At 41.0% G+C, this 27,938-nt stretch overlaps 2 protein-coding genes and 1 non-coding gene across 6 annotated transcripts; 2 read left to right on the top strand and 1 right to left on the bottom strand.

The window, feature by feature from the left end:
• Window positions 1-367: 367 nt before the first annotated feature.
• LOC105022579 (caytaxin) lies at window positions 368-14,750 on the top strand. 2 transcript variants are annotated; one of them, XM_010891128.3, is made up of 12 exons: window positions 368-1,715; window positions 7,288-7,424; window positions 10,307-10,362; window positions 10,489-10,719; window positions 11,044-11,199; window positions 11,318-11,420; window positions 12,164-12,295; window positions 12,451-12,537; window positions 12,808-12,906; window positions 13,174-13,209; window positions 13,370-13,417; window positions 13,510-14,750. In XM_010891128.3, the coding sequence occupies exons 2-12, from the start codon at window positions 7,336-7,338 to the stop codon at window positions 13,529-13,531; spliced, it is 1,059 nt and encodes a 352-aa protein (XP_010889430.2). In that variant the 5' UTR covers window positions 368-1,715; window positions 7,288-7,335; the 3' UTR covers window positions 13,532-14,750. The 2 variants fall into 2 exon arrangements, with proteins under 2 accessions (XP_010889430.2, XP_034147108.1); XM_034291217.1 differs by lacking the exon at window positions 368-1,715 and having other exon boundaries at window positions 4,480-7,424.
• LOC105022556 lies at window positions 10,616-26,820 on the bottom strand. Its single transcript, XR_002196639.1, has 4 exons — window positions 25,921-26,820; window positions 25,409-25,632; window positions 11,042-11,177; window positions 10,616-10,706 (listed from the first exon to the last, which is right to left on the bottom strand). It is a non-coding gene; the product is annotated as a complexin 4c (transcript).
• Window positions 19,022-22,086, top strand: LOC105022569 (nicotinamide riboside kinase 2-like). Of its 3 annotated transcripts, NM_001303890.1 has the most exon segments (8): window positions 19,030-19,202; window positions 19,486-19,576; window positions 20,331-20,379; window positions 20,629-20,803; window positions 20,988-21,166; window positions 21,297-21,378; window positions 21,380-21,383; window positions 21,595-21,913. In NM_001303890.1, coding segments are annotated over 7 exon segments (606 nt in total). In that variant the 5' UTR covers window positions 19,030-19,176; the 3' UTR covers window positions 21,595-21,913.
• Window positions 26,821-27,938: the final 1,118 nt, after the last annotated feature.

Here is a 27,938-nt window from a genome sequence, read left to right as displayed (position 1 = left end):
AACATATGATATTTATGAACGCTATGAAAGAAAATTTTTTTAACAAAACTATTGACCTGTGTTTCGAATCGGCAACGTTTGGATGAGAAGGTAGTCGCCTTACCCACTGCCCCACACTAGACATGGAGATGCCGGATGAGTAACAGCAATAGCAAGGTCGCTAGAATATGTTATAAAGGCATTGTATCGTTAAAGCTACGTTAACTTTAGGCATCACAGCACTGGGGTTAGGGTTAAGGTTAGATCTCACAGCACCGGGGTTAAGGTTAGGGTTAAGGTTTGGGCTGTGGTTAGGAAACACAAAATGTCAGGTTAAGGTTTGGTTAGGGTTACGTCTCACAGCTCTGGGGCTCAGGTTAGGGTTTGGGTTAAGGTTAGGTATTACAGCACTGGGATTAAGGTTAGGGTTATGGTTTGGGTTAGGATTACAAAGAAAATCAAGGTTTACTATAATAAGCATGATGCTTTAATTGGTTTAATGTATTTATTGTACATGGGAGCAGCAGGACTCTAGTAAAAATGCCCCTTGGGGACAATCAATTATATTGTATTATATTTTATCAAGTTTTTTCAAACATTCCTAGTTCCTATTGGTAAATAGCTGATCCCAGAACACCTTACCTATCATGGTTATTAATACCTACACTATGTAACTACTATGTTTTCACTACATTACATACTATTGTATTTGCCAGGTAATTTGACACCTTTTTATATGAAGGGCTGCTAATACAAAGTGCATTTCACCTTACCCTCTAGGCCAATAACAGGGTCAGAAAACCAATGACTGCTCCACTCAGCAGGACCACACCAGAAGAAATTATGCAAGTCTCTGTTCCCTGACACTTCCCAGAGTGCTATGCAGCTGCACTAAAAGAGAGAGAGGGAAGAGGGGGAGTGGTGGGGAAAGGGAGAGGGAGGGAGAGGGGGATGGGTAGAAGAGATGCGAGAGGCAATGGCAGTTGCAGTTTGAGATAGAGAGAGTAGAGAGTGGAATTATGGGGAGGAGGAGTTTGTAAAGAGACTAAAAGAGGAGGGCATTGCGAGAGATGCTTTATTTGCCAGGGAACAGCAGCCATGAACCGTTCATCTTTATCAGCTTGTGAGGAATAAAATCTAGGGCATAGGCAGGAATAAACCCGATAGAGGACAAAACAAAATAGACAATACAATTCAAAAACAGGTGTGCGTTTCAGACAGAGGACAGAGGAAGAGGAAGGAGAGGAAGATGCTTTGGAAATCAGGCAGGTGGTGTTACATAATCCCCCATCGACATCCACAGGCATGATGTCACAGCGGGATTAGAGTGCCTGCCTGGGCTTTACAGCTGCGGATGGCGCGTGTGTTTCTGCTCCATTGTGTGCGTGAAATTGCTAAAGGATGGAGAGGAAAGCCAGTCAGAAATTAAGGGACATAGACGGATAGGAAGAACAGCGTAGGAATTTAGAAAGGATCCTTTTTTTCCCATTTTGTCAGACTTGAATTCAATGGAAATCTGACCGAATGGTGTTTGGCAGGAGGAAGCTGAACCACACTCTATGTTACAAACACTGACTCTGGTTTCGTACCCTGACTCTTCCAAGGTTTCGCCCACTCTCAGCAGTTGGGCCAGCATTTGGTACCAGCCCCCATCAGGGCCACAGGGAGCCTGATTCTGTACATGACACCCGGAGTTGGAGGCTGGAAGTGAAGCTTTGGAGCTGAGAAACTGGCAGGCAAGTTATGCATGCTTTAACTCTTCTCATTATCTAGTATTTATTACCTACTGACTATTATGGGCATCCCTGAGAAGACGTTGGTGGCAAGGAGAAGTGTGCCCAGAATTTAGGACACTTGTTTCCAAAGAGGTTAGGACGCTGTGTAAAATGCACATTAAAACAGAATGCAATGATGTGCAAATCATTTAAACCCTGTATTCAATAGAAAATAGTACAAAGACGACATGAGAAATGACTGAGAAATCATATTGTTCCTTGAAAAATATTTGCCCACAATTTGATGCCAGCAACACGTTTAAAAAAAAGCTGGGACAGGGGCAACAAAAGACTGGAAAAGTTGTGTAATGCTAAAAAACAAAACCTGGTGGTACATCTCACAAATGATTAGGTTAACTGGCAACAGGTCAGTAACATGATTGGGTATAAAAAGATAATACCAGGGAGAATGAGTCTTTCAGAAGTAAAGATGGGGAGGGGTTCACCACTCTGTGAAAGACTGTGCAGGCAAATAGTGCCAACATTTTGGAATCACGTATCACAAGGTAAAATTGCAAAGAGTTTGGGGATTTCATCATCTGTGGTACACCATCTCATTAAAAGATTCAGAGAATGCAGAGGAATCTCTGTACGCAAGGGACAAGGCTGAAAACCAATATGGCCTTGACCTTCGGGCCCTCAGGCGGCACTTCATTTCGAAATCATGGATGCTGCATCCTCCAGACTAAAGAGGAGAGGGACCATCCGGCTTGTTATCATTGCACAGTGCAAAAGCCAGTTTCCGTGATGGTATGGGGGTGCATTAGTGAACATGGAGTGGGTGTCTTGCACTTCTGTGAAGACGCCATTAAAGCTGAACAGTACATACAGGTTTTGGAGAAGCATATGCTGCCATCCAGATTATGTCTTTTTCAGGGAAGGCCTTGCTTATTTCAGCAGAATAATGCCAAATCATTTTCTGCAGCATGGCTCCATAGTAAAAGAGTCTGGGTGCTAAACTGGCCTGTCTGCAGTCCAGACCTGTCACCCATTGAAAATATTTGGCACATTATGAAACTAAAATATGACAAAGGAGACCCCAAACTGTTGCACACAGCTGCAATCATATATCAAGCTAGAATGGGACAGCATTCCACATTCAAAACTACAGCAATTGTTCTAATCAGTTCCCAAACGATTACAGGGTATTGTTAAAAGAAGAGGTGATGCAAAACAGTGGTAAACATGCCCCTGTCCCAGCGATATGTTTTGAATCATATCACTGGCATCAAATTCGAAATGGGCATGTATTTTTCCAAAAACAATATGATTTCTCTGTTTCAACATTTGATATGTTGTCTGTGTACTCTTGTCTATCCAATATAGGGATTAAATGATTTCGCCATCATTGCATTCAGTTTTTATTCACCTTTTATGCATTTTGAATGTGAGTATTCTTAAACCCCATGGTATTCTAAATGTTCTGTTGCTGTTCTGTGTTTTGGGCACGAGTGGGGTCCTGAAACCATTCTCTATTGATCAGATGACCTTTCATGCTTCATTACATGAAGCTAATCTGGTTCAAATTACAGAGAAAATGTATTTCTCTTTTCAACAACTAGGATGAGGATCATTCACATGAATTATGAGACACAGTCCTCCCACGCAAAAAAGATAATACCACATCAATCTCTCTCCTACTGGTCCCACATACCAGCCTATCCCCCTTGGGACTCTGGTCTAAAGTAGACCACTATGCGGGGTGTCATTTGGGATAGAGACAAAGCAGCCTGTGTGTTTCCAGAAGTAGGCTAGCACATCCCCAAAGCCGTGGTGGTTGCACAGATTGTTTTCTGCATCATTTTGAAGCCGTAAACATTTCCCAGAATGCATTCCCATAGCCTGGCTGGTAACTGCAGTCAATAATATTATCAGTGTCTCTACTGAGGGTGTGTCCATCATTAAAATACACAAGCAATCTTTTGAGTTTGTCCTGATTGAAACTCCCTAACATTTTTCTCTGTATCAATGGGACCAGCACATGATCCCACGGCAGAAGTCTGTTACAGGGTGTTTGAGTGTCTAATCAGGAGGGAGTGTAGGTGGCATGTGAAAGGTGGTGTGTGTGTGTGTGTGTGTGTGTGTGTGTGTAAGAGCTATACAATTATTCTGCACCATCTGGAAATATAACCCAAATGGAAGGCATAACCCAAATGGCACCATATTCCTTATATAGTTCACTACCTTTGAGTCGTGCAGCACAGGCCCTGTATGTGAGGATTAGTGAACTTCATGGGGAACAGGGTGTCATTTGGGATGCACCATATGTAAATCCTCCAGCGGTCAACATGTCCCTCTGAGTCTGCATGTTAATGTATGTACAGGCCACTCCTGCTCCTGCTAGGGCACTGTAATGACTTGACTGCCGACAGACACACACACAGGACAGAGATGCACGCACACACACACACACACACACACACACACAGGACAGACACACACACACATACACACAGGCACGCATGCACACACACACACACACACATACAGGCACGCATGCACACACACACAGGACAGACACACACACACATACACACAGGCACGCATGCACACACACACAGGACAGACACACACACACACATACACACAGGCACGCATGCACACACACACACACACACATACAGGCACGCATGCACACACACACCCCCACACACAACAGACACACACACAGGCTCGCACACACACACACACACACAGGACAGACACACAACAGACACACACACACAAATAGACACACACACCGACACACACACAGACACACACAAACACATAGAGACAGACGTTGTACTCCATCTCTTTTCTTTGTCCCCAAGCTATTGTGCACATTGCTTACAAGCCTAGAACAACAAAATGTACATGTTGGCCTTAGTGACCATTTAGTTCAATGGAAATGTCCTTACTGAGTTAAAGATTTGTCATCTTTGAATAAGCTGATCAACGTACAGCGAGGCGGGGCTCCAAGTTACCGTGTTTTACAATCACTAATTTCAGAACCTTGATGTCATTTTTCAAAACTCTTGACACAAAACTCAAAATGGTCATCACTTGTAACAAAGGCTGTCCAATGTTCAAAACATTGCATTGTGCATTCATATCTTTAAAGAAATCTTGCACTTGCACAATCATTGTTTCACAAAACAAATTTTTTGAAATACCATTGAAACGTTAATTTAGATCACCACACACAAACAACCGATAGTTTCACTGTGTCATTGTTTGTACAATCATTATATATTGTAGTACAAAATAGGTTATTCATGTTTCATTATGGTACTACATGTAAATACATTCCTTATAAAAGTACTACAGTAGTAGAGAGAATATTACAGACACAGTGGAATCATTGAACAAAATCTGAAATATATTGATGAAAAGCAATGCAGCACAATCACAACATAGGTTTATTCAAATCAAAGCAAAATAATTAGCTACTAAATAGAAAATAAAAGACAGTACTGTAAAACATCAAATGCAGTGTTCCTCAACTTGCTTGCTTACAGTGATTACTGTACTTCTACATTTTCATCAACACTGTCTTGTGGATTTGGCCACAGGTTCTCATCTACATCACAGTGGATGTTTTCATTAGCCAAACATCATTGGACACACTTTGCTGTTGCTGCCGCTGTCTTGGTCCGTGGCCTTGTCTTCTACCACGTTCCCCCACATCTCTCAAACAAGGCCCACGACCGCCTCTCAGAAGGGGTGCTTGTCCCCTGCCATTCCTTTGACCAACACGTCTTCCTCGTCTTCCTCCCACCACTGCTTGACCCCTATTGTGACCTGGATCACCTGCCGGCTCAGTGTTACTTATCGCTATGCTGTTGCAAGTGGATCCCAATCAATTCTTTATATACTCGCTCCACAATGTGAACTCAGTCATCAGTAACGAGTTGGCAGGATTGGACAAGCAATTACAAGGGCCTGCATCCATACAGTGCAGTACTGTCAATACTGTAAATAGTCTGAAAAGGTGGTACATGGGATCATAGAAATGGTGTATGATAAAGAATGATGATGAGATATTACATCCATAGATAATCTAGTCTAATTGGTTCATGCTCCATGCTAATTGGTGACAATGAATCTAGTTATTTTGAAACTGTCATGATCTAAACATGGAATATTGTTTGTCGGTTTCCATACAACTATGCATTAAGAGTAATGCAACAGTTACTTATCACTTTGAGCAGTTGTATCAATTGATAGTTGTATCATTGTAATTCAATGAATAGAAATGTAATGTAGAAATGTAATGTGTGAATTGTCTTTTGAAATAGTAGTGCTTTGATGTTATGTCATATTGAACAGGTGATTTTTGTTAAATGAACAAATTATCTTAGTTTTATGTGTATTGTATCCAAGCAATTGAAAAAAGTGTTTGAGTTTTAAAAGACTTGCATTTTGATCATTGGTTGTGAGTTTTGTGTCTATTATTTAGAAAAATGACATCAAGGTTCTGAAATTAGTGCCAAAGTGATTGTAAAAAGCTGTAAACTGCATTGAATACAAACAAAGATAATGACCACTTGTCTATTACATCCAGTCTAGTCTGAAACAACACAATGTTCCCTCAATTAGCTCGCTAGCTACATGGGTTATGAGGGAAGGGTATCTGTGTTAGATTAATATTCGACTCATCTTATTCTAACACTAAAAATTATTTCATACTCACACACAACACTGTTATGAGTATAACTTATGGGCCAATCCCCTTTAGCTCCCATAACCAATGATTTCTGCGAGGTATAAACAGTTGATGGTTCCTGGATTTTGATGACACTAGGTTTCAGTCCAGTGCTGTCCAGTGGCTTGAGCCACCTTGGCCCATTTAATTTCGCTCTGTTTGATTTGGCATAACTTACCCCAGGTCTACAACCACCAATAATCACACATTATGGGGTGTACGTGGGCCTCTCAAATGCCGCCCAATTCAACATACTGAACCCATGGGGCTGTGGTTAAAAGTAACATACTACATAGGGAATAGGTTGCCATTTTGAACACTTAATATGCAAGGTTATGTTCCATTGGCTGAGACTTGTCATGCATGTAGAAGGAGAACATCAGCTGTGTCTCTTGGTGAAATCAGGCTTAAGTTAGGTGAATCCATCCATAGAGTGCAGATTGGAAAATGTGATGCAGCTCGTGGCACTCATGTGTTGTTACCATAGGCTACATTCCAAACACAAGCGTATTTCCATGGTGTGCTCCATTTGACTAGGGGCCCCCAGCCCAGCAACAGACCTGACATAATGACAGAAGATGGAAACGTAGCTGAATGTGATTGGAAAAGGTAGTGTAGAAGATTGACAGTACTGGAGCTCAGAGGGTAGCCTTTTCTTACACAAACGTGAATGTCGCACAGGGAATCCAGTCCTCAGTGAGAACCTTGTTTCTCTCTCTCTCTCTCTGGCTGACAGTGGCTCCAGTTAGCACCTTGGTTGGGAAAAAATGCCTCTCTGTGTCACCCTGATCGTGACTTGAAGAATGTTTGAGTGAACGTGTTGTTTGTTATGTGTGTCTCTGCTAGTGAGTGTTTCGGTTAGTGCCCAGGCCAGTCGTGCCTCCTGGTTGGACGATGGGCACGGCAGAGGTCATATCGGATGTCATAGCCCGCATGGACAACATGGAGGTCAAGGATGAGTGGCAGGATGAAGACTTTCCCAGGTAACACAGAAATACGGGGAACTAAGAATTTTCCTGGTAAGATTATCAAATTAGGGAGTCAACAATATATGGCTGGAGGAAGAACAACCCAGTTACTGTGGAACAGCAATTTATAAAGAAAAGATAAGATAATCAATAACCATGTTTTTCTGGGACAACTACACTAATACCTCTGTTTGGCTGAGGCAGCTACACTAATAACTCTGTTTGGCTGAGGCAGCTACACTAATACCTCTGTTTGGCTGAAGCAGCTACACTAATACCTCTGTTTGGCTGAGGCAGCTACACTAGTACCTCTGTTTGGCTAAGGCAGCTACACTAATACCTCTGTTTGGCTGAGGCAGCTACACTAATACCTCTGTTTGGCTGAGGCAGCTACACTAATACCTCTGTTTGGCTGAGGCAGCTACACTAATACCTCTGTTTGGCTGAGGCAGCTACACTAATACCTCTGTTTGGCTGAGGCAGCTACACTAATACCTCTGTTTGGCTGAGGCAGCTACACTAATACCTCTGTTTGGCTGAGGCAGCTACACTAATACCTCTGTTTGGCTGAGGCAGCTACACTAATACCACAGCTACAGAAACAGACAGTAAATGCCAGTGGACGATGCACCCAGTGTCGTTGTATTCCTAAATTAATTTGATTATTTTTGAATAATAAAACATCACCTATGTATTTAATATAAAATGAATGTAAACTGGATTTTGGATAATGTTTGATTCCAGGTCATTTGGTTCCTCTTATAACCTTTCCTATTCATGAAACGGTAGGCAGCAACAAACTCATAAAATATACCAATGATGTTTTATCTGGCTGCCTGGTGGGCAAGCCCAGTTCCAGATACTCCCAGTTCATTCCTTGCCTTGTGACTTGGTTTGAACAGTTTGCTTGATCTCCATTATAAAAAAATCTAAAGAGCTATGCCTTGGAGGTATTGTAAGCTGGGTACCAGCGGAAACCCTTTTCTCTGGTGATCTCACCACGACAGGACATGGAGGAAGTCGCTCATTTTATTCCTGGGGACAATTTTAGATAGTAAAACATGGCTTTTATGAAAACACTGATCCTACAAAATGGCGGCAAGGCAGCTTCTCTTCCTTTTAAGGAAGCTAAGACATTTTTGAATGCAAGCACACACACTCACTCACTTAAAAGCTGAGATCCACTGTTTTGTATCATTCAAATTAATGATATACCAACCAATTAACATAAATAAATGTAAGAGAAAAAGGAGATCCCAATAGTTCAACAAACATTCATCAGAACCCCAAAAATAAGATACTGTTGTTGTTTTACGGGAACATTTGTAATGAATCTAAATGTAGACAAACACTGCATAGTGTTTTCCAGCCATGCTCTCATCTATGAATGAGAGTGTGGTTACTACACATTTCTCCATAAGCATTTCTCAGGTTGTTCCAAAACACAAGTGGGGTGAATGGTTTGTTATTGACCCCAGCTTTATCATCTCCTCCTGCTATTGGCAGCTTTTGGTCAAGAACAGGAGAAATCTGGCTAAAGATGTCTTCAGTCAGAACATAAGAACTACAGGTCATCAATGGTCCCCAGATGGCTTCACTCAGATCCAATACATTTATTTATCCTTTCTGTAGTTCCAATTTTCAATAAGTCTTTTGAACTGACATTAAAATACTTCATTTAAGTTGACATTTGGAAATGTGTTCAAATTTAAGTTTAAGCATCAGCCAATGAAAATCCTTTACATAGTGTAATGTGATTTACAGGTACGGCTACAAGTTGGTCTCATCAGATAACATGGCATAGACTGGGCCACTGCCAATACCCCCAGACAACAGTGGTTATTTCCTGTGACAAATTTCTCCAAGAAATAGTACTTCCTGAAATAGGTCGGCTTAGACAGCAGAAGTTTTCATGTAAACATCCAAATTCAAGATCTAAATCCCCCTGCTCCCCTAAATCCCATTGGTTTGTGGAAGAAAAATATCTGATTTGGTTGATGTAACATTTAGAAATTATTACATATAATGTTACCTCAAATTGAAGGATACACTGAGTTTCTCATAATAAAAACGTTTTAACTATAAAAGAAGACTGTCTTGAATTGTTATATAATGATTGAGATGAGCAGGGAAAGAGTGGGGCCAATTCTGTGTCTCGTAACAGAACAGCAGGAAAACAACAGGCAGCAGGTGTTTGTACACTCACTCATTACATAATCAGATTACGTCATTTTTTACCTCAGGGTTTTACTGTGTAAACAAACATCAGGTTTTAGTTATACATGACTAATAACCTTTGAGCACAAGGGTTGTGTTCAGCATACAAATAACGGAACCAGGGACAAACGAGGATGTACCACCTAAAACCTTACCTTTTAATAACAAATTCTAATTTTAAAACTGTTTGATAAAGTAAAACATGAAACGCGGGGCCAGTTTCACTGAAGATAAGTGTATTATTATTATTAAGCCTTGGGTGGGAGGGGGGGGGGCGTGTTGTGCCATCCTATGGTTATATTTCTGTGCCACAGCTAAGCTCCAGGGCCACATCACATTTGTCCCCATTGATTATGTTGCTCAGGACACAAGCATTATTACAAACTAATAACAGTTATCTGTGTGTCAGGGCGGTGAGGGTACCGCGTTTGGGATGGGATGTCATCTGGCATGCAGGGGGGTGTAGATGGTATTCAAACTGCCTTACGCCTCATCACGCTGTTAGGGAGGGACATGAAAATAACTGTTGTTAACTTCTCTGACTCCAGCAGCTCTATCAGCAGAGAACATAAAGACCAGCTCCACAGTGTGTGAACTAGGAATAGCATTACCACACATAACAGGGATTTGATAGGCAATTATTATAATTTCTTGGCAAACCTCACTGTCTCTACACACAGGCCTCTACCTGAAGATGGAGACATTGAGGACACGGGACTCACTGATAACAGGACCAGTAAGTGGAACATACCACAAATAATTTAATATTGTCCTTCAAAAACCCTTTCAACAAAGCATTTTCATCTAAAAACACATCCAAAATACAGTTAAGAATAGAAGTGAAAGTTCCATCCTCTCCTAGATCCCCCCACCACCCTGAGCATCTTGGCCGATTCCTCCAGACTCTGTGTGAGTCGTAAACTACTGGCCCCAGACATGAATGTATCCCTCGACCAGAGCGAAAGTTCCGTCCTGTCAGATGACTTCCTGGGTACCCCTGACGACCAGGATTTTAACGTCGACGATATGGACACGCCCGATGACAATGACTCCCTGGAGTTCATTAACAACGGCAACGAGCTGGAGTGGGAAGGTCAGACAGGGGTTATGGGTCAGGGGTTATATGGTATGGGGGATGGGGTGGCACAGACGTGCAGCGTGCATGGCTCAGAGACAGGAAATACTCCAGGCAAACAGACTTTCATATCAACGCCTTTGAAGTTAATTAAGAAGTTTTAATTTCAGTGAAAGAAAGTCAACTATCTATATTGATTGTATAATCTGAGAAGACTGTAGAGAATATTTACTGACCGTGGGTAACAGACGTGCCTAACAAAAAGCATCAATATACTTCTTATACTCAATTATGAAATATATTGCACATACAGTTCATGGAAACATGCGTCGTTACTTACAGACGACACTCCTATAGCCAATTCCACGGCTCTACCAGGAAGTCAGACAGGGGAGCAGGAGACTGGGAGGTTGTGGAGGACGGTCGTCATTGGAGACCAGGAGCAGAGAATAGATATGGCTGTCATCAGGCCGTACCTGAGGGTGGTTACACATGGAGGTTAGTAACAGGGTGTGCGTGTGTGTGTGTGTGTGTGTGTGTGTGTGTGTGCGTGAGATATTATCTCTATCTCTTTCTCTCCCTTCACCTTTTCTTCTCTCTGTTCTCTGTCTCTCAGGGTACTATGGTGAGGGTCTGAATGCCATCATAGTGTTTGCTGCTTGTTATTTGCCAGAAAGCAGCTGTGAGGACTACACTTACATCATGGAGAACCTCTTTTTGTAAGAACACCCACACACACACGTCTCATTGGAACGCCCACACCCACACACACACGTCTCATTGGAACGCCCACACACACACACACGTCTCATTGGAACGCCCACACCCACACACACACGTCTCATTGGAACGCCCACACACACACACACACGTCTCATTGGAACGCCCACACACACACACACGTCTCATTGGAACGCCCACACACACACACACGTCTCATTGGAACGCCCACACACACACACACACACGTCTCATTGGAACGCCCACATACACACACACGTCTCATTGCCCAGACATACCTCACTTTAAAAACACATCTCACTGTTAAATCATAACTCACTGTTAAATCACATCTTACTGTTAAAAATAAATCCACTGTTAAAACACATCTCACTTGTTAAAACACACCTCACTTAAACAGTCATATGTGGCCAAAGCATTAAAATGACAAAAAAGCATTTCAAAAACAGATCATAGTGGATGATATAATCTCTTTAGGAGAATGAGCTGGCCAAACAGCAGTCTACTCACATTCACACAACCACCATAGCATCTTCCCACACCACTTTGTTTGTATACCATTTGAATATCATTTGATTAAAAAGCTATTTCACTTGAATTTAATTTCGTAGCTTTAATATCCCTGACGTGTTACGCTCCTTCACTAAGCCATTCAAGCCCAGCATTGTTCTGTCATTGTGTGATATCTGTGGATTTAATCGGGCAGGTGTTTTCTCTCCAGCTATGTGATCAGCAGCCTGGAGTCATTAGTGGCTGAGGACTACATGATCATCTATCTGAACGGCGCGACGCCGCGTAGGAGGATGCCTGGTATCAGCTGGCTAAGGCGGTGCTACCACATGATTGACAGGAGGTAAATGAATCGACAGGATATGCCTTTAAATGTTGTGGCAGGTTTGAACAATGCGTGTACATGTGTTATGGCATGTTTATGTCCACGTTTGTGAATGTGTAACGTAGGCCTCATGGAGGGCAACGAGCGCACATCATGTTTCTTGTCCTCTACAGATTGAAGAAGAATCTGAAGCGGCTGGTTATTGCTCACCCCTCCTGGTTCATCCGTACCGTTCTGGCCATCTCAAGACCCTTCATCAGGCAAGACATTGTTTCCCACCATCATCATCATCATCATGTGTGCACACGGGGATGCCTTGGGAGGGGAAGCCTTAGGATAGAGTCTCATCCTGTCTTTGCTGACCTGGAAACCTAAATAACGAACAGAGAGAACAGTGTTCATCGGTTGCAATCTGTCGCGGACAGGCGCGAGTAACACCACTGGTATTTCATCTGACACAGTCACACAGGACCTTCGTTCTTGGTTTCCCGATGTCAACCTGTATCAATCTTTCACTCTTCACCCCTCAGTGTAAAGTTCATGGACAAGATCCGTTATGTCCACACCTTGAATGAACTGAGCCAGCTGATCCCCATGGACCACATACAGATCCCAGACTGCGTCCTGCAGTAAGTCACCACAGACGCCAGGGGGCACAAATGAGGCACATGCACTGATCACCTGACTGTAAAGCAGTGGGTTAGAATGTGTATCACTTACCTAAGGTCACTGGTAAATGTATGCATGTTTGCATGTATGCAGTCTACATTAAGTCTGATTCTGAAACCTTTTTTCACAAATTGTTTTTTTGGCCACAGCCCCTGGTGCCTTATAGCCTACATATACAGTACAGATATATTATTACAGTCATAACTACACTGTCTTCCTTATTCTAGGTATGATGACGAGAAGAAGGCGGCACAAAGGGAACGGTAAGAAACAGGTTACGAATACGAACAGTGAACAGGGCAGGACACAGCGTCTTGGTGTCTTAATGACACATTTTTTTGTTGGAGGGCAACACAGGGCTTTCTGTGTCATGTCGTTTTCATGGACTCATCTCAATGTAACCTTCCTCTTGGGTCACAACAGGCAGGAAAAAGGGCAGCACCACAACACGTCGGCCGCCCACACAGAAAGGTGAGCCCCTTATCTTCTTACGTGTTAATGTTTGAACTGTCACCGTTACAGATAATCATCTTTTTATTCTGTTTTGCTTTTTTTTACGACAGGACGGCAGGAGATAAAGGCTAGACAGACGTGGTCCGCAGAGGGGGACAGGAGCACAGACAACCGCAGGGTCAAGGTGTGAACCCCCGCCGCCAGGGGCTTGTGTGGTCCGGAGTTGGACTGCCTCAGCGGACAGTGAACAGTGGCGGTTAACAGAGTGTAGACTTGGTTGTGGTATGGTTCTAACCACCCTCGCCAGCTGGGACGATGATTTCTTTTGTTTAGCAGCAAGACAATTCTGCATCACGCCCTTCTCTGGTGGAGCACATTTCAAGGCAGTACATCCCAGCCATTATATTCAGTATATAACACTTGCCCATGGTCTTGACATTGAGGTACGGACCTAACTGTTACATAAACCACATCTGCTCCTCTCTTTAGGCGCTGCAATCTCGCCACCGTTCTATGCTATTTTTACTTCCTTGCAAACATAGCAAAGCAGGGCAAAGCACAACTCCAGACCACATGTTGATACTAAAGAAGTATCCAACCCCCCCCCAACCCCAAAGGAATGGAAAGTTGTCTGGACAGGGGGTAGAGGGAAACTAAATACATCATCTAAAGAGTGTCTAGTGTTAGCATACCTCATGGAAGCATACCTGGGTTCAATGAAACCATTAAGAATCATTTGTCAGGGCTGAATGCCACAAAACACACATTACAAAGTGAAACGTGCAGACCTACAGATGGTGGAGGTGATGGAAGAGGTGAAGGCGGTTGAGATGACGATGTGATGGAGTTGGTCGGGCTGGAGGTGATGGTAGGGATGGAGGTGGTGGTGACAGAAGAGAAGGTAGTGATGGAGGTGACAGTGGTGAGATTCTATAGATGATGTTAATGATTATTTCTTCCAGGTAATACAATAATCTACTCTCTGCTGAGCTTGCCATGTACTCTATCAGTACAGACTGAAATCTTATTTGGCTGAATTGGAAGGGCTTGAGGAGAAATGCTGGGCATATAGTGGACTGCCTTTTCCATGTCAACCTACACAACTTAGTCCACTGACTGCTGACCTCAAGCAATGCTACCAAGTCCAGTTGTTAGCTACCATGAACATTACTTGGGCATTGTTCCTTATAAGCTTGGACCACATTTTGGACCACTTTGTTGCAAGGTCCATACAATGTCATGAGCAGACCTGAAGCCCTGTCTGAACACCCCTCAGACCTTTACTGAGTTTCCAGGCTGGTGCAGACACACCACAAACACACCACACAACACACCACAGACACACCACCGACACACCACACCACAGACACACCACAGACACACCACCGACACACCACAGACACACAACACAGACACACCACACAACACACCACCAGGACACACCACCGAACACACCACAGACACACCACCAACACACCACCGACACACCACACAACACACCACAGACACACAACACAGACACACCACCGACACACCACAGACACACAAGACAGACACACCACAGACACACCACACACCACAGTCAGACACACCACAGACAGACACACCACACAACACACCACAGACACACACCACAGACACACCACAGACACACCACGGACACACACCACCGACACACAACACAACACACCACAGACACACCACAGACACACAACACAGACTCACCACACAACATACTACAGACACACCACAGACACACCACAATCACACCACAGACACACCACAGATACACAACACACCACAGACACACCACACAACACACCACAGACACACCACAGACACAAAACAGACACACCACACAACACACCACACAACACACCACAAACACATTACAGACACACCCCAGACACACCACAGGACACACTGCTTGAGTTTAATGACACAGCTGTATCTGTAGTGGTTCAGATCTCTCTCAGTTTACCTAATGAACTCTGTGAAATGGGTTAATATGTTCTTCTACAGGGGCTTCATTAATCTATATGAAGTCAGTCTACTGTCAAATGTACGTAGTTGTAATAATGTTGGTGTTATGGTCAAATAATTACAAATATTTTCTAATAACACTCAACGAAAATGATGTGCAATATCGTCTGGGTTGACCAAATGTACTGTGTGAAAGTTGAGTCCAATCCTCTTGTTACTGTAAATAACTACTTAAATGAAATGTGCATTCTCTGTTACTTGTTTGTCTAGTGTTATGTTTTCACAAGTTTATTAGTAACATGGCATGCTGGTTACAGTTTTCCTTATCATCACATGTGATTAATAACAAGCTGGGTTACCAGTCTGTTCCTGACCTGATTCTACTCCTTATCATGTTATGTTTTCAGTGGCAAGGAATGGAACAATGAAACAAGCAGCTTGGTACCCAGGCTACATAAAAACCCTGTATGATGGTTTCATAGTTTTAACGTTACATATGTAGGATGCAAAATACTATTAAAATAAATAGTTTCAATGATCCTTGTCCTTGTAATGTTTAGTCTCTCCAGTCGCAATACAGATTTAGTGAGATTATTGAGTATTTTTATTGCATGGCAGCTGAAAACAGAGAGCTTTTATTACTTTTATTGATGATAACATTGTTGTGTATCTCTTGCACATACACACTTCATGGAAGCCTGCGGTGGTAGAGACGCCATAACCACTGACATCAAAGACAACTAAGTCATAAAAATGTAATAGACGGTCGCTGTGTCATACAGGAGGCCAATTCATTAGGATACTAATGGTAGAAATAAATATTTTGAGGCCTGTATGAGCTGAAACTTTGTTCCTGATTAGGTCAAGCCTTATTGGGCTACTCCAGGCCGTGTTGATGACATAGGTGAACCTTAGGAAAAAAGTCCTTATTTAATGCTCATTGAACAAATATTGTTTTGATTGAGATCAAAATATTTCCTTCCTTGTCATCTCTCAAGATCATAAAATGATCAGATCACACTGATCAGCCTGAGGGCTGTATAGGATTAGGGCAGGAAGTTCATTTGGCTCTTATAATGAACAAAGGAGTGAATTTGGCTCTTATAATGAACAAAGGAGTGAATTTGGCTCCTATATTTCCTCAGTTTTCAAGTTCAAACAACGATTACTTTGCAGATAAATTTTAAAACGTATTCACAAAAGATTGTATATCTGCACCGTAGAATCAATAAAGACAGGCTATCTTTACTGATTAACTAACAAAACAGCAGATTAACTAACAAATCAGGACAGGCAAGATGTAATCAATTTGAATGTGCATTGTTTTGCATTGTTTTTCAGCCAGCTCAACAAAAAGACTGGGAATGCCCATCTCTCGTACGTAGACTGGGAATGCCCATCTCTCGTACCTATTCCAGCCAAAATGACACTGTGCGTGAGGTGCTCCAGGGACAGGCTTTTCAAGCGCTGGATTAGGGTGTGGAGTCTGTCTGTCAACCATCAACTCCTATTACCACAACTCACTACTGCATCTGTGCCCCAAATGACAGCCTGATCTCCAGTACAACACATTGGTACAGGTCCCATAGGGCGCTGGTCTGAAGTAGGGCACTACATGGGGGACAGGGAGTCATTTGGGGTATCCACCGGTTCTCTCGTCAGATGTTTCACATAGAATCAGAGACATGAGACTTCCATGTTATCTGATCTGCCTCAAACCAAAGTCCAGGGGCCTAACAACCCATAACCATCCACTGATAAGGTTGTTACTTCAAGGAGTAAATGATCTAGCTCCTGTGCCTGAGTGTGGTGAGTGGGTAACACTGGCGTGATTTCTGTTTACATACACAGTTCTCCGCCAGAGAACGGGGTTCACTTGCTGTTGCAGGCTTTTACTGCCACACCGCCTCGCTTCTGTGTTTCACTGTCTCAAGAACTATTGATATTCAGTATATAAATGAGACAAACAGGTTTAGCATCTTTGTAAAAAAAATAAAAAAATCCAGATAATTTCCATTTAGGAAAATAAGCCCAACCTTTCCATCAGGACTGACAGGCCAAACACATTGAATTCTGGGACCTCGATACAGGGGTATAGCACACAATTCTTTCCGCTCTCTGAGGGCCTCTCCCCACTTTAATCAAGATTCAAAAAAATTTGAGGGGACCTCTACACGTTAGGGCCCTATATACTTAGTAGCCCTTTCTCCCCCCGGTCCGACGCCACAGCCTTGACAGACCAAAAAGTATGACCACTAAGCACAGTTATGTTGTGCTTAGTGGTCACTTTTTGGTCTGTCAAGGCTTGTGTCAGTTGAAACAGTTTTAGGGCTCAAGAACTGGATTGAGTTTGTCGACAAGACATTCTATCTAGTTCAGTCAGACAGATTCACGCGCAGGCAGGAAGCGGAGAGACATGAAGGCCACGTGGTCCCCTGGGTAGACGCCATGCCACTGCATTTGACTTCCAACAAAGCTTTGGTTGCATTAGGACGATGTGTGACACAGAACCACCCGACTGAGTCCGATCCCGCCACCCACACCAGTCTGTACCAGCCTAACGCTGCTCCTAAATATAGTCCAGCTGGCTTTCCCCACCACCAAGCTGTTGAAGCACAGACATTTTTACCCTCTCAACTATGTTTGAAATTGATAGCGGCCCCGGGTAGACAAATATAATTAATTGGTTTCTTCTGGTTTCTTCATGTAGGTCATAGTGTAGGATTGATTTAGTTGGCCTTGTGCGTTGAGGTACCTGATACTAAATTAATAAGAAAGTTTATGAATACATTTTAAATAAGTCAAAAAGCCTGTAGACTATTTGTATCTAGGTCTGCTGTACTATGAGTCATTATAATTGACAGCGCAGAATGGAGTTCATCTCTGGATAAGGAGAGGGGCTCATTAATACCTGCCTCTCATTCACTGCAGCCTAATAACCTCTGTTTCTGGGCTGTGTTGTGTATTTTGTAATTCTCATAATCAGAAAAACAATAAAAGGTACACTCACACATATTTGGATAGGTAGAATAAACATTCTGAAATATTGAAAATACTGTACATAAAAAAGCTTTGTTTTGCTATGGACACAACAGTAAAAATGTTTTAATGTTAATATAATTGGCCAAAGAGATCACATTTAATGTTATGATACTGTTTAAGAAAACATTAGCAAAATTTTTTTTTATTGACTTATACAATAGACACAAACAAAGATTTGGGTACATCCCTGTTCTAACTGAAACCATGGGGACGTCCCAGGAGAAAAGGTTGATTGTGCTGAGATATTTGTTCTATTATCTACTAGAGACCTTGGGGTGCGGGTTGAGCTCCAGTGTCGGGTGAGAATGATTTGACATGCTGTACAAGGAGCTAGTCCGGGTTTTGTGTGTGCATGTGTGTGCGTATGTGTGTGTGAGAGAGAATGCTACGCATGCTGACTGAGTTCCAAGAACAGGTGGAAAATTGGAGCTTGGAACATTATGCATATCAGGTACATGCGCAGTTAGGAAAAGTTCAGGAGTACAGCAGAAGCCTATTGGCCAGAGAAAGTGATTGTGATTGGATGGTATAATGCCACGAGGTGTGACATGAAAAGTGACACGATGCTGAATCCTTTATATGCCGGTCTGAGATACTCTATCAATGAAGTAGTAAAAGGAGGGAACATTCTGTTAGTTAGGAAAAGAAAAGAAAGGAGAGAAAAATATCTATCTTTTGATAGGGAGGTTGCTTATAGGGGTTCCCTTCCTTCAGATAACACCAACGTGCTACTCACAGACCAAGACATCATCATGAAGTTAATCATAGGCATTGGCGGGTAAGTCATAGCGAACATACATTACAACAAAAATATGTATTTATTATTGTTTTTATTTATTTATTTATTTTTAATGTTGGTTATAAAGGACAGAATTTTAAGAATTTTTTTTCCTAATACAGATAATAAAAAACATATTTCTGTGCCTGAACATAAAAGATAGTTGAAAAGTTGATGCTAGCTTGTTCTGAATTCTGTATATTTTAATAATATAACTGACACATATTTTTAGCTACAGGTAAAGTTATAGAAAATATAATATTTTTTTCTGTATTCTGTCCAGTGTGACAAACGGTGGGAAAACCACTCTTACGAATAAACTGATGCAGGCGTTACCCAACTGTTGTGTGATACATCAGGATGACTTCTTCAAGGTAAGCCTCTATACATTTCATCACATTTAATTTATAAAGGCCTAGAAAGCTTGCAGTGCAACCACCAGTCTGTTTTAGCAAAATAATTTCAAACTCCATAGTCGATACTTAATATCATGTCTGTTTATCAGATCGAAATCAACCATACAGAGAACAGTACAGCCTCTCTAGTTAGGGTTACCAACAAAGCTAATTTGCCCTTGAATACTTATGCACTTGGGCCACATACTGGTGACACTTCAGTGTTGAATGTTCCCATTTAATTTGCGTAATTTCAAGTACATTCCTGTGAATGGTGGAACAGCATTTTAGTGCACAAACACTATTTACATGAATTTAGCTTCAAAATACTTTTGATTCCCCCATAATGATCCATTTGAGTATGTCCCTGACTCAATGACACTGCGTTCCCTCCAGTACAGTACAGCTGATGACCCCGCCCCATGTTGAGCTGTTAGGCCATGCGTCAGCAGCATGGGTGGAATCAGTTCCACTTCAATTCAGGATTTAGAGTTGGAATTTGGAAGTCAGTATTTTCCATTTCAATATACCCGATCTCAACCGGGCCTCCATCTGCATTAGCTTGGATACACTGAGGGCGCAGGTCAGCTTTGACAGTTACCCTGCCACTAATAAAGACACTAAGTGGTCATTAGCTTAGCTCATGTCCGGGTGTGATCAGCCCTGACTGGTTACAACTTTTTCTTATCACCCTGAGATTGCAGCAATGTTTTCTTGGTGACTGTTATTTCAGAAACCCGATCAGATAGAAGTCGGGGAGGACGGCTTTAGACAATGGGATGGTAAGAGTTGGATTCGCTGTAGGAATGAAAACAAACACAATGAGTAATGTACTCTTTCCCTTTAATTGACATTTTCCAAAGTTATTCTGATTCTTAATCGAGAACCTAACTTAAACGTGTATACTTAAAGATTCTGTGAATGCCACGTCTTCACTAGAACTGTCTGGTGTGTTTCTGAGGTACACTGGCTGCGCTGCTGTGTTCTCTGGTGGTAAAGTGTGCTTGTATGGTCTATTCCATGTTCTGCAGTGATCACATCCCTGGATATGGAGGCCATGGTTAACACAATAAAGGGATGGCAGGAGAACCCAGTTAAGTTTGCCCGATCCCACGGAGTCAGCGTCACGCCCAAAGCAGAGGAACAGGAGCCCGACAACGCTATCCACATTCTCATCGTGGAGGGGTTCCTCCTCTACAACTACCAGTATGTGGTTTTCCTACTAAATATGTACATTTAGATACGTATCCCTAAACACATTTTAATTCAAGGACTTTAAAGATAATCTTATCCTACAAACTTTACTTACTATATTACGTTTATAGAGGTTTTTCTTTCAAATAATGCTGTGTGCATTCTTTTTTGTTTGTTTGTTTCTGTCATCCTTTAGGCATATTCTTGATGTCTACGACCAACGCTATTACATTGCCATTCCAAAAGAAGAGTGCAAAAGGAGAAGGAGTACAAGGACCTACACAGTCCCAGACCCCCCTGGTCTGTTTGAAGGCCATGTCTGGCCTATGTACCTGAAACACAGGAAGGAGATGGAGAACAACTGTAATGGTATAGGTATGTGAACTAGAGTAATCTCTCTGGACTTTATTAGCATCTTGTTCTGTACCTATGTCATTAAAATACATATTCATAATTTTATATATATATATATGCTTGACCAACTTTTACAAATGTTGCCCCTCAGAATACCTTGATGGCTTGAAATCTAAAGAGGAGATATATAACCAGGTGTATGAGAGCATACACAACAACCTGCTCAACCGCTTTATAGGTAAAATATCTACACAATATGTCTGAGATACAGTATATTTATAGCATAAAGGTACTGCAGCAATAATTACCCTTAGTGATTCTTTATTTTATAAGTTATTTACTTACCTTCTATTGTTACCTCAAGGTATATTTTAAGTAAGCTATTATTCAGTGTAAACTAGTGTGGATTATGTTATGTTAATAGTTCTTTCACTTTTTTTTTTCCACAGCAGGACCAGGGAGCTCTGAACATCTGTGTATAAACTTGTAAATAATAATATTTTGACAACAGTGCAACATCTGTAGCATACTCTGCCCAGAAGGAAAAAACATCTGTAAATAGTTTAAGGCATAATTTATTTAAAATAAAAAAGGCAGAGAAGCACTGTATTTTATATAATCATATGTAACCTTATTTAAGAAGAACTGCATCCAAACAAACTGGACTTCCCAGTGTTGAAACACATGAAGATCAGAAGTATATACAAGAAAGTACCATCAATGAGTTTCCCAGCTCGCTTGAAATGTTCCTAATAAATAACTATATAAATGACTAAAGATTTTCTGGTTCATTAGGATATATCAACATCTGTGCTTTTAAGAACACATTCAATGTTTATCTTATCAAAATCAGCTGGTTAACTCATCAATCCTGTTTTGTAGATATCAATTCACACTGGGAGGAAGGATTTGTGTCTGTCACTTTAAAATACTTAATCCATCTTCTGTGTTTTGTGCTCATTCTAAGGTTCAAACAGCTTTATTCCAACAGCATGACAAGAATGCATTTCAGACAATTCACTACTGATGCACAGATACCAAACATAATGTGAAATTGGCAACCTGAAGTACAGATCATTTTTATATCATCCTGCCATACATCATCATCCATACCATTTAAAAACAGATTATAGTATGAAATTCCTGATGTATATTGAATAGTAAACTGCAAACCTCACAAATGATAACAATGAAAGTAGCCATAATCTAGTAGTAACTACTCTGTAATTCCACAGCACCTGTCTATATAACAACTTTGACATAAGGGACATTTATTCTAGTGTGAATGGCGTGTTGAAATTAGTGAACAGCATTATTCTAGTCTAACTGAATCCACCATAAATGGTTCACTCAAAAATGAACTTGTAGGCAGCAACCAATCAAACGGACATGTTGGCTGTTCAGTTGGTTCGGTTGGTGGGAGCTCGGTATTGGTAAACAATTGCCTAGTGGGTGTGGCCAGTGTCGCAAACAGCACTGAATGCCGAATAACATTTGGGTGCTCAGGGTGAAAGTGACTCTTATAAGCTATTTCCTTCTAAGAAACGTGTCCAGTATTTATTCCACGCTGAGGGTAATGTCAGCCTTGCAGGTATTTCAATGTCTCTACCACAGTGTGAACAACCAACCCAGCGATGTTCCAACATGGATTGTGCCCAGTGGGTAGGGCTCTTGGAGTGCCTGGCAAGGACCAGCTGATGGCATGTGGATGGCAGGTGGCACCATGGCTCTGCTCATGTGTGTGTGTGTGTGTGTGTGTGTGTGTGTGTGTGTGTGTAAATATAGGGACCCACAGACAGTGGGATACATAGGGAACATGAATTTCCGGGTTAGGTCAACAAGAAGATAGAAAAAAAGCAAAGTGTGTGTTTGTGTATATGCCTTAATAGGTTTTACAATGTTTATAATTAAATCAGGAAAATACAATTAATTCTGTTTAAATCAGGAAAATATAATTAATAGGAAAATTTCCTTGTTTTCATTTTCAAAAAGGTCATTTTCGGGCTTATGGTAAACATAAAATTCAGGTTAGGGTTAGAGTTTGGGGTTAGGAGTTAGTTCCGGGTTTTGAAATGGGGTTGGGGTTAGGATTGGTAAAAATCTGATTATTACAGCTAATCAGCATTGATGTTTCTGATTTAAGAAGTTAAGTTACACGTGTGTGTGAGTGTGTGAGATAGAGACAAAGCGATAGAGAGAGAGGGAGAGAGAGAGAAAATATTTTTAGGTCAGATGCTTGGGATGTTAGGGACTATTATTAGACCTTGTACAGATAGGGCCTGGGGTGCTGTGATCTCTAAGTGCCCTGCCTATCACACACCCTTTCACTAACCAGCCAATCAGGCTCTCAGGCTTGGTGGAGGCAGATGCAGTGAGGGAAAGAAGCAACCCAAAGAGGTATGTGACCCATGCGCTCCCACGTCACACAGCTGCTTCTTGGTAACCAGGAAATAACCAAAGAATAAAGGCTGCTCTTCCATATTTGGGTTGGAAGGAGGAGCGGTTCATTAAAAGATTGCCAACCCTCTATTCTGTAAGGGCTGTCACATGTTTTCTGTCTCAAGTGAGTCGCGAGGGCCCAAATCCCCAACTCCAAATATGAATTGAATTTGAATACAGTAATTACTTTGTAACATTACATTATAACACAATATCTACAAATTGTGAGGCAAATTGTCAGAGAAAACCTTAAACATAACATGATTTTTCCGGACGTGATTTACAAGACACTCCCCACAATTCACAATTAGCCAAAGGAAAATGTCCCCTAATCTTGGAAACTTTTATTACTTTTGAGAACTTAGGTTATATCCAGTTGCATTTTATAAGAAGTGATCAGCTTAATTTATCACTTTGCTTTTAGACCATCAAGGCTGAAAAGGGCAAAGGACATTAGTTAAGGTGCTGAGTTATGACTTGGCTGTTTCTATAGAACCTGATCTTGGGCATGGGGGTATTTGGATGACAGTCAGAAACCCAGTCTGGCTTCTGACAGCTAATATGATGGTATTCAACTTCATTAAGGTGAATGGAGTAGGTCACCAGGCATGTCACCAGAGTGCACACAGACACACACAAACCATCTGAACTAAGCAAAACATACTATGCAGAGAAACATCATATACAGAATATAACGTTTATACTATACTGCTAAAAAGTGTTTATGTTACTACAGTGCTTGAAATCTCCTAGATATTTGAAAGTAAAATCCATCAAGAAATATAAATAAATGTGTTACTAACACAATTAAATGAAAACATATCAATTAACATTAAGTATTTATAACAAAAACGTCGTTTCTAGGGGAAAAGTATGACTCCAACCACGAGACAGTTGCCACGTGAGTCTAATGTCACGCCAGTAGAACGATCCCGTGACCGATCAGCATATTGGAGGTAAAGTTCATTGCCTGGAATAACATTTTGTGAAGGTCTGATCACGTTCTGATTATATTAATTGCTACTGTACGACCAATGATATACATGAAGGTCTATCTGAGACTAAATTACTGTGTAAGCCTCTGCACAGCCTTCGCACTGCTTCATTTTAATACAAATTTAGAAGTTATAGAAACACACGTATTAAGCGCTACATTTATTGCGGTCAGATGTTTCATATTACCGACACCTGCAGTGTAAGGCTGAATTTAAATATTATGTTAGCAAATCTTTTATTTAAAAACGAAAGCAATATAGAATCATCAGCCTAAAAATTATAATTTTGTAATTGCTGTAATTTAAATAATGCAAAACTCCATTCATTCCTATAGAGGTTTGTACCACTGACAGTGCCTTGATGGTCAACGGGCAATGTATTGGGAAATACATTGCCTGAAGAGCATGAGGAATCAAGGATTTTTATACAATAAGAAAACAGGACCAATATAAATCACTTAGTAGGCCAACCAGTCAATTTTTCACATCAAAATAAATGGGCCGTTTGGGTCTGATTAAAAAAACTAAAAACTCATATGCGTCTGGGCGTTCATCTAAGAAATCATTCAAGGATAAAATAAATAAAAATATTTAATTTTGGACAGAATAAACTCCTTAACGGTCGTTCTTTCATTTCTGATCAGAGTCCACTTGCAGACAACTATATGAGACGCTTTAGCCGGTGATACAACTGCAAATCACTCGACACTGAGTGGAGGTGCAAACAATAATATATCATGGAACATTGACAACAACATGACTTATTGGCTATAAGCTAAATAATGGGTCCTTCTTAAGATATATATCAGTATTTCGTCATTTGTCTCACCTTGAATTCTGTCTCCCCGTGATGTAATCTGTAGTAATGTAAAGGTGACCCGTAATACCTTCCGGGTTTATGATTTAGATGTATACTCCTCATGATATGGCTTCTGGTGTCACAGTAACGGGAAAGATAACAGGTGTATTCCTTTGGGGGTTTCTTGTGGTAAAACCATTATAGACCCATCTTCGTTAAATCACACAAGAAGCAAAGAAGCAGCTCTGGGGTACCTAGATTTATGGAATGAGATATATTCAAAGCGTACAACAATTAGTTTTTATTAGGCCAGCATCAAAAGGGGAGTCTAACTAACAGGAGTTTATGAAAACAACCAGAAGGAACCGATTATATTTTAATCATTTTATTTTCAAAAACACTATTTAATCAAATAGATATTAGTTCAACTTTGTGGCAACAGTTTGTTGTGATTTGTTTACTTTCCTTTGTTTAGCCTATTACTTTTGTTTACGATTTTTTTCAGTTCAGACACACAAAGACTCAATGTAGCATATACTTACTGGCTAAACTTTGTATCTGTCCTGCTCGAGGGGGGATATCGGTGCCAAACCAGTTGCATAGCGTAGCGGCTCTTATACCGGCTCCGCGCACGCGGTGCTTTCCCATCCTCTATGTTCTAGAACATCCCACGTCTCAGGTGCCGGGTTTAATTATAGACCATAGGGCTTTCGCCCTATTTGGCGAGTTGTGCAACATGAGTGGTAACGTGACTGAATCCATACACCACGACGAAACCAGAAGCTGATACTTCACAAGGCTAGCCTTCGCAAAGTTCACCTTGTGATCCACATATGTTTGAGACAACTGTTGGAGCCAAAAGCGAGACTGATTAGGCAATATTTTATAAAAAATATATAGTTATTGTTGCATGCCAGTTATTTTACTTTTTGTTATTACCAAGGACACGCCTTTACGCATGATTATACAAACATGTCTGTGTGGTCTCCCATGGGTGCTAACTGACCGATATCACATTGAAGCCTACATGAGTGATTTGATTCCACTGATTTGATATCAACGCATTTTGTATCCAGACAACTGATGAAAAATATTAAGTGTTAAACTTCTTGTAGAAGTTTGTTACAATAGGCCTAGAGAAAACTTAAAAAGGAGTGTATTCGATGTTTAACAACACATGTTCTTCTCACTTCAGATATATCAGACAAATGTCAGCCTCTGAAACACCGTGTCTAGGCTTGTTGAGAGTCATTCAGCATTGCTTTTATACCCGCTTAGTTACCGGACCAATATAGGCTACATTTCAGATCTTCTTCAGGTAATGCGGTAGATCCGATTGGTGTCAAAAATTCAGTTCTTGTGCATCAGAATAAAATCACTTAGAGACTTAGCTTTCACAGTCGAGGTAGTCCTGTTTTCTTTGGTTAGATTTTTTTCCGTCACCAGTCATCATTTCATATTGCTGCGGTATTATGTTTCACCTGTTGCAAAATGGCTAAACATATTTTTATCTCCTGTTGTTTTTTGGTTTGTTTCTGTACCATGTTCATTTTGTAAAGCGTCTTTGAAAAACGGTACTGTATATAAATGTAATGCATTATAATGATTATTATTATTAATAATAATACAATATTCGCTGGGGTAAAATACCCCCGTGTGCATTTTGCCGGAAAGGAGATGGGGCGTTTAGCCCCAAATATGATCATATCAAAACTTCATCACATCACATGACAACATTTTCAAATGAAAAAAATAAGATCAACTTGTCAGTATTGTTTTTGTGGAATTACTTGCTCAGTTGAGATGATTTAACAACATTTTTTAGATGAACAAGAATTGTGGCAACCAAGGAATTTGTGGAAATTTGGTGGTTTGGTAGAGAATTACAGGGTGGGGGCGTTGAAACTAGGCGTTTAACCCAAAGCCACCCTCTCTGTAATAAGCAAAATTACGGACGTTTCATTGATTTAATTGAATTTGTTTCGTTATTCACCTGGTACACGTTTCATTAGACGTTGTATTATAAAGAATCATTTAGAAAATATACGGTCTGAAACACTGTAAAAACATTTAAATGGAAGTTTATACATCGTACACCATTGGAGAGTGGTGTACGAGAAATAACTTTGTCTGACTGATGAATAAAACGCAGATGCAAGTCAACACTTCCACCAAGTGGCCATGTTTACCTATTGCAATACCGATGTACAATAAAAAGCCGAGGTTTATGGCCAAGGATTAGATATTGAAGTAGCCTACTTGCACATTTACAGGGGCCAGACACTACACTGAAAGGGACTATTACTTAATAGAATTTAAATCATAATTAGGAACCCAGCACATTCGGTTGATTGCCAATTAGCAGAACAAATGTGTTAGCTAAAAATATCTGGCAATGAACAATTTGATATATTTGAGTATTCAAAGCAACACGAGGCAAATAAAGTTCCAAAGACGCCAAATAGTGAATTGCAAGTGAACTGGTCTCAAAAACTGCAAAATTATTAAATGTGTAAATGTGAACAATCTCAAAAGTTATGACAGCATATTCCGAACATGG

The sequence above is a fragment of the Esox lucius genome, chromosome 3, assembly GCF_011004845.1.
Source record: "Esox lucius isolate fEsoLuc1 chromosome 3, fEsoLuc1.pri, whole genome shotgun sequence".
In the NCBI taxonomy this organism is placed as follows: domain Eukaryota; kingdom Metazoa; phylum Chordata; class Actinopteri; order Esociformes; family Esocidae; genus Esox; species Esox lucius.
Note: the sequence above shows the minus strand (reverse complement) of the source record. Positions and strands in the feature narration are given on the sequence as shown.

Excerpts from the sequence above, each read along its gene's own strand:
- LOC105022569 (XM_034288416.1), top strand. The coding sequence starts at position 19,177 with ATGAAGTTAATCATAGGCATTGGCGG. Across the intron at positions 20,380-20,628 it reads CGGCTTTAGACAATGGGATG|TGATCACATCCCTGGATATG; the intron begins GTAAGAGTTGGA and ends CATGTTCTGCAG. Across the intron at positions 21,384-21,594 it reads CCTGCTCAACCGCTTTATAG|CAGGACCAGGGAGCTCTGAA; the intron begins GTAAAATATCTA and ends TTTTTTCCACAG.
- LOC105022579 (XM_010891128.3), top strand. The coding sequence starts at position 7,336 with ATGGGCACGGCAGAGGTCATATCGGATGTCATAGCCCGCATGGACAAC. Across the intron at positions 12,538-12,807 it reads ATCTCAAGACCCTTCATCAG|TGTAAAGTTCATGGACAAGA; the intron begins GCAAGACATTGT and ends TTCACCCCTCAG. Across the intron at positions 13,210-13,369 it reads AAGGCGGCACAAAGGGAACG|GCAGGAAAAAGGGCAGCACC; the intron begins GTAAGAAACAGG and ends GGGTCACAACAG.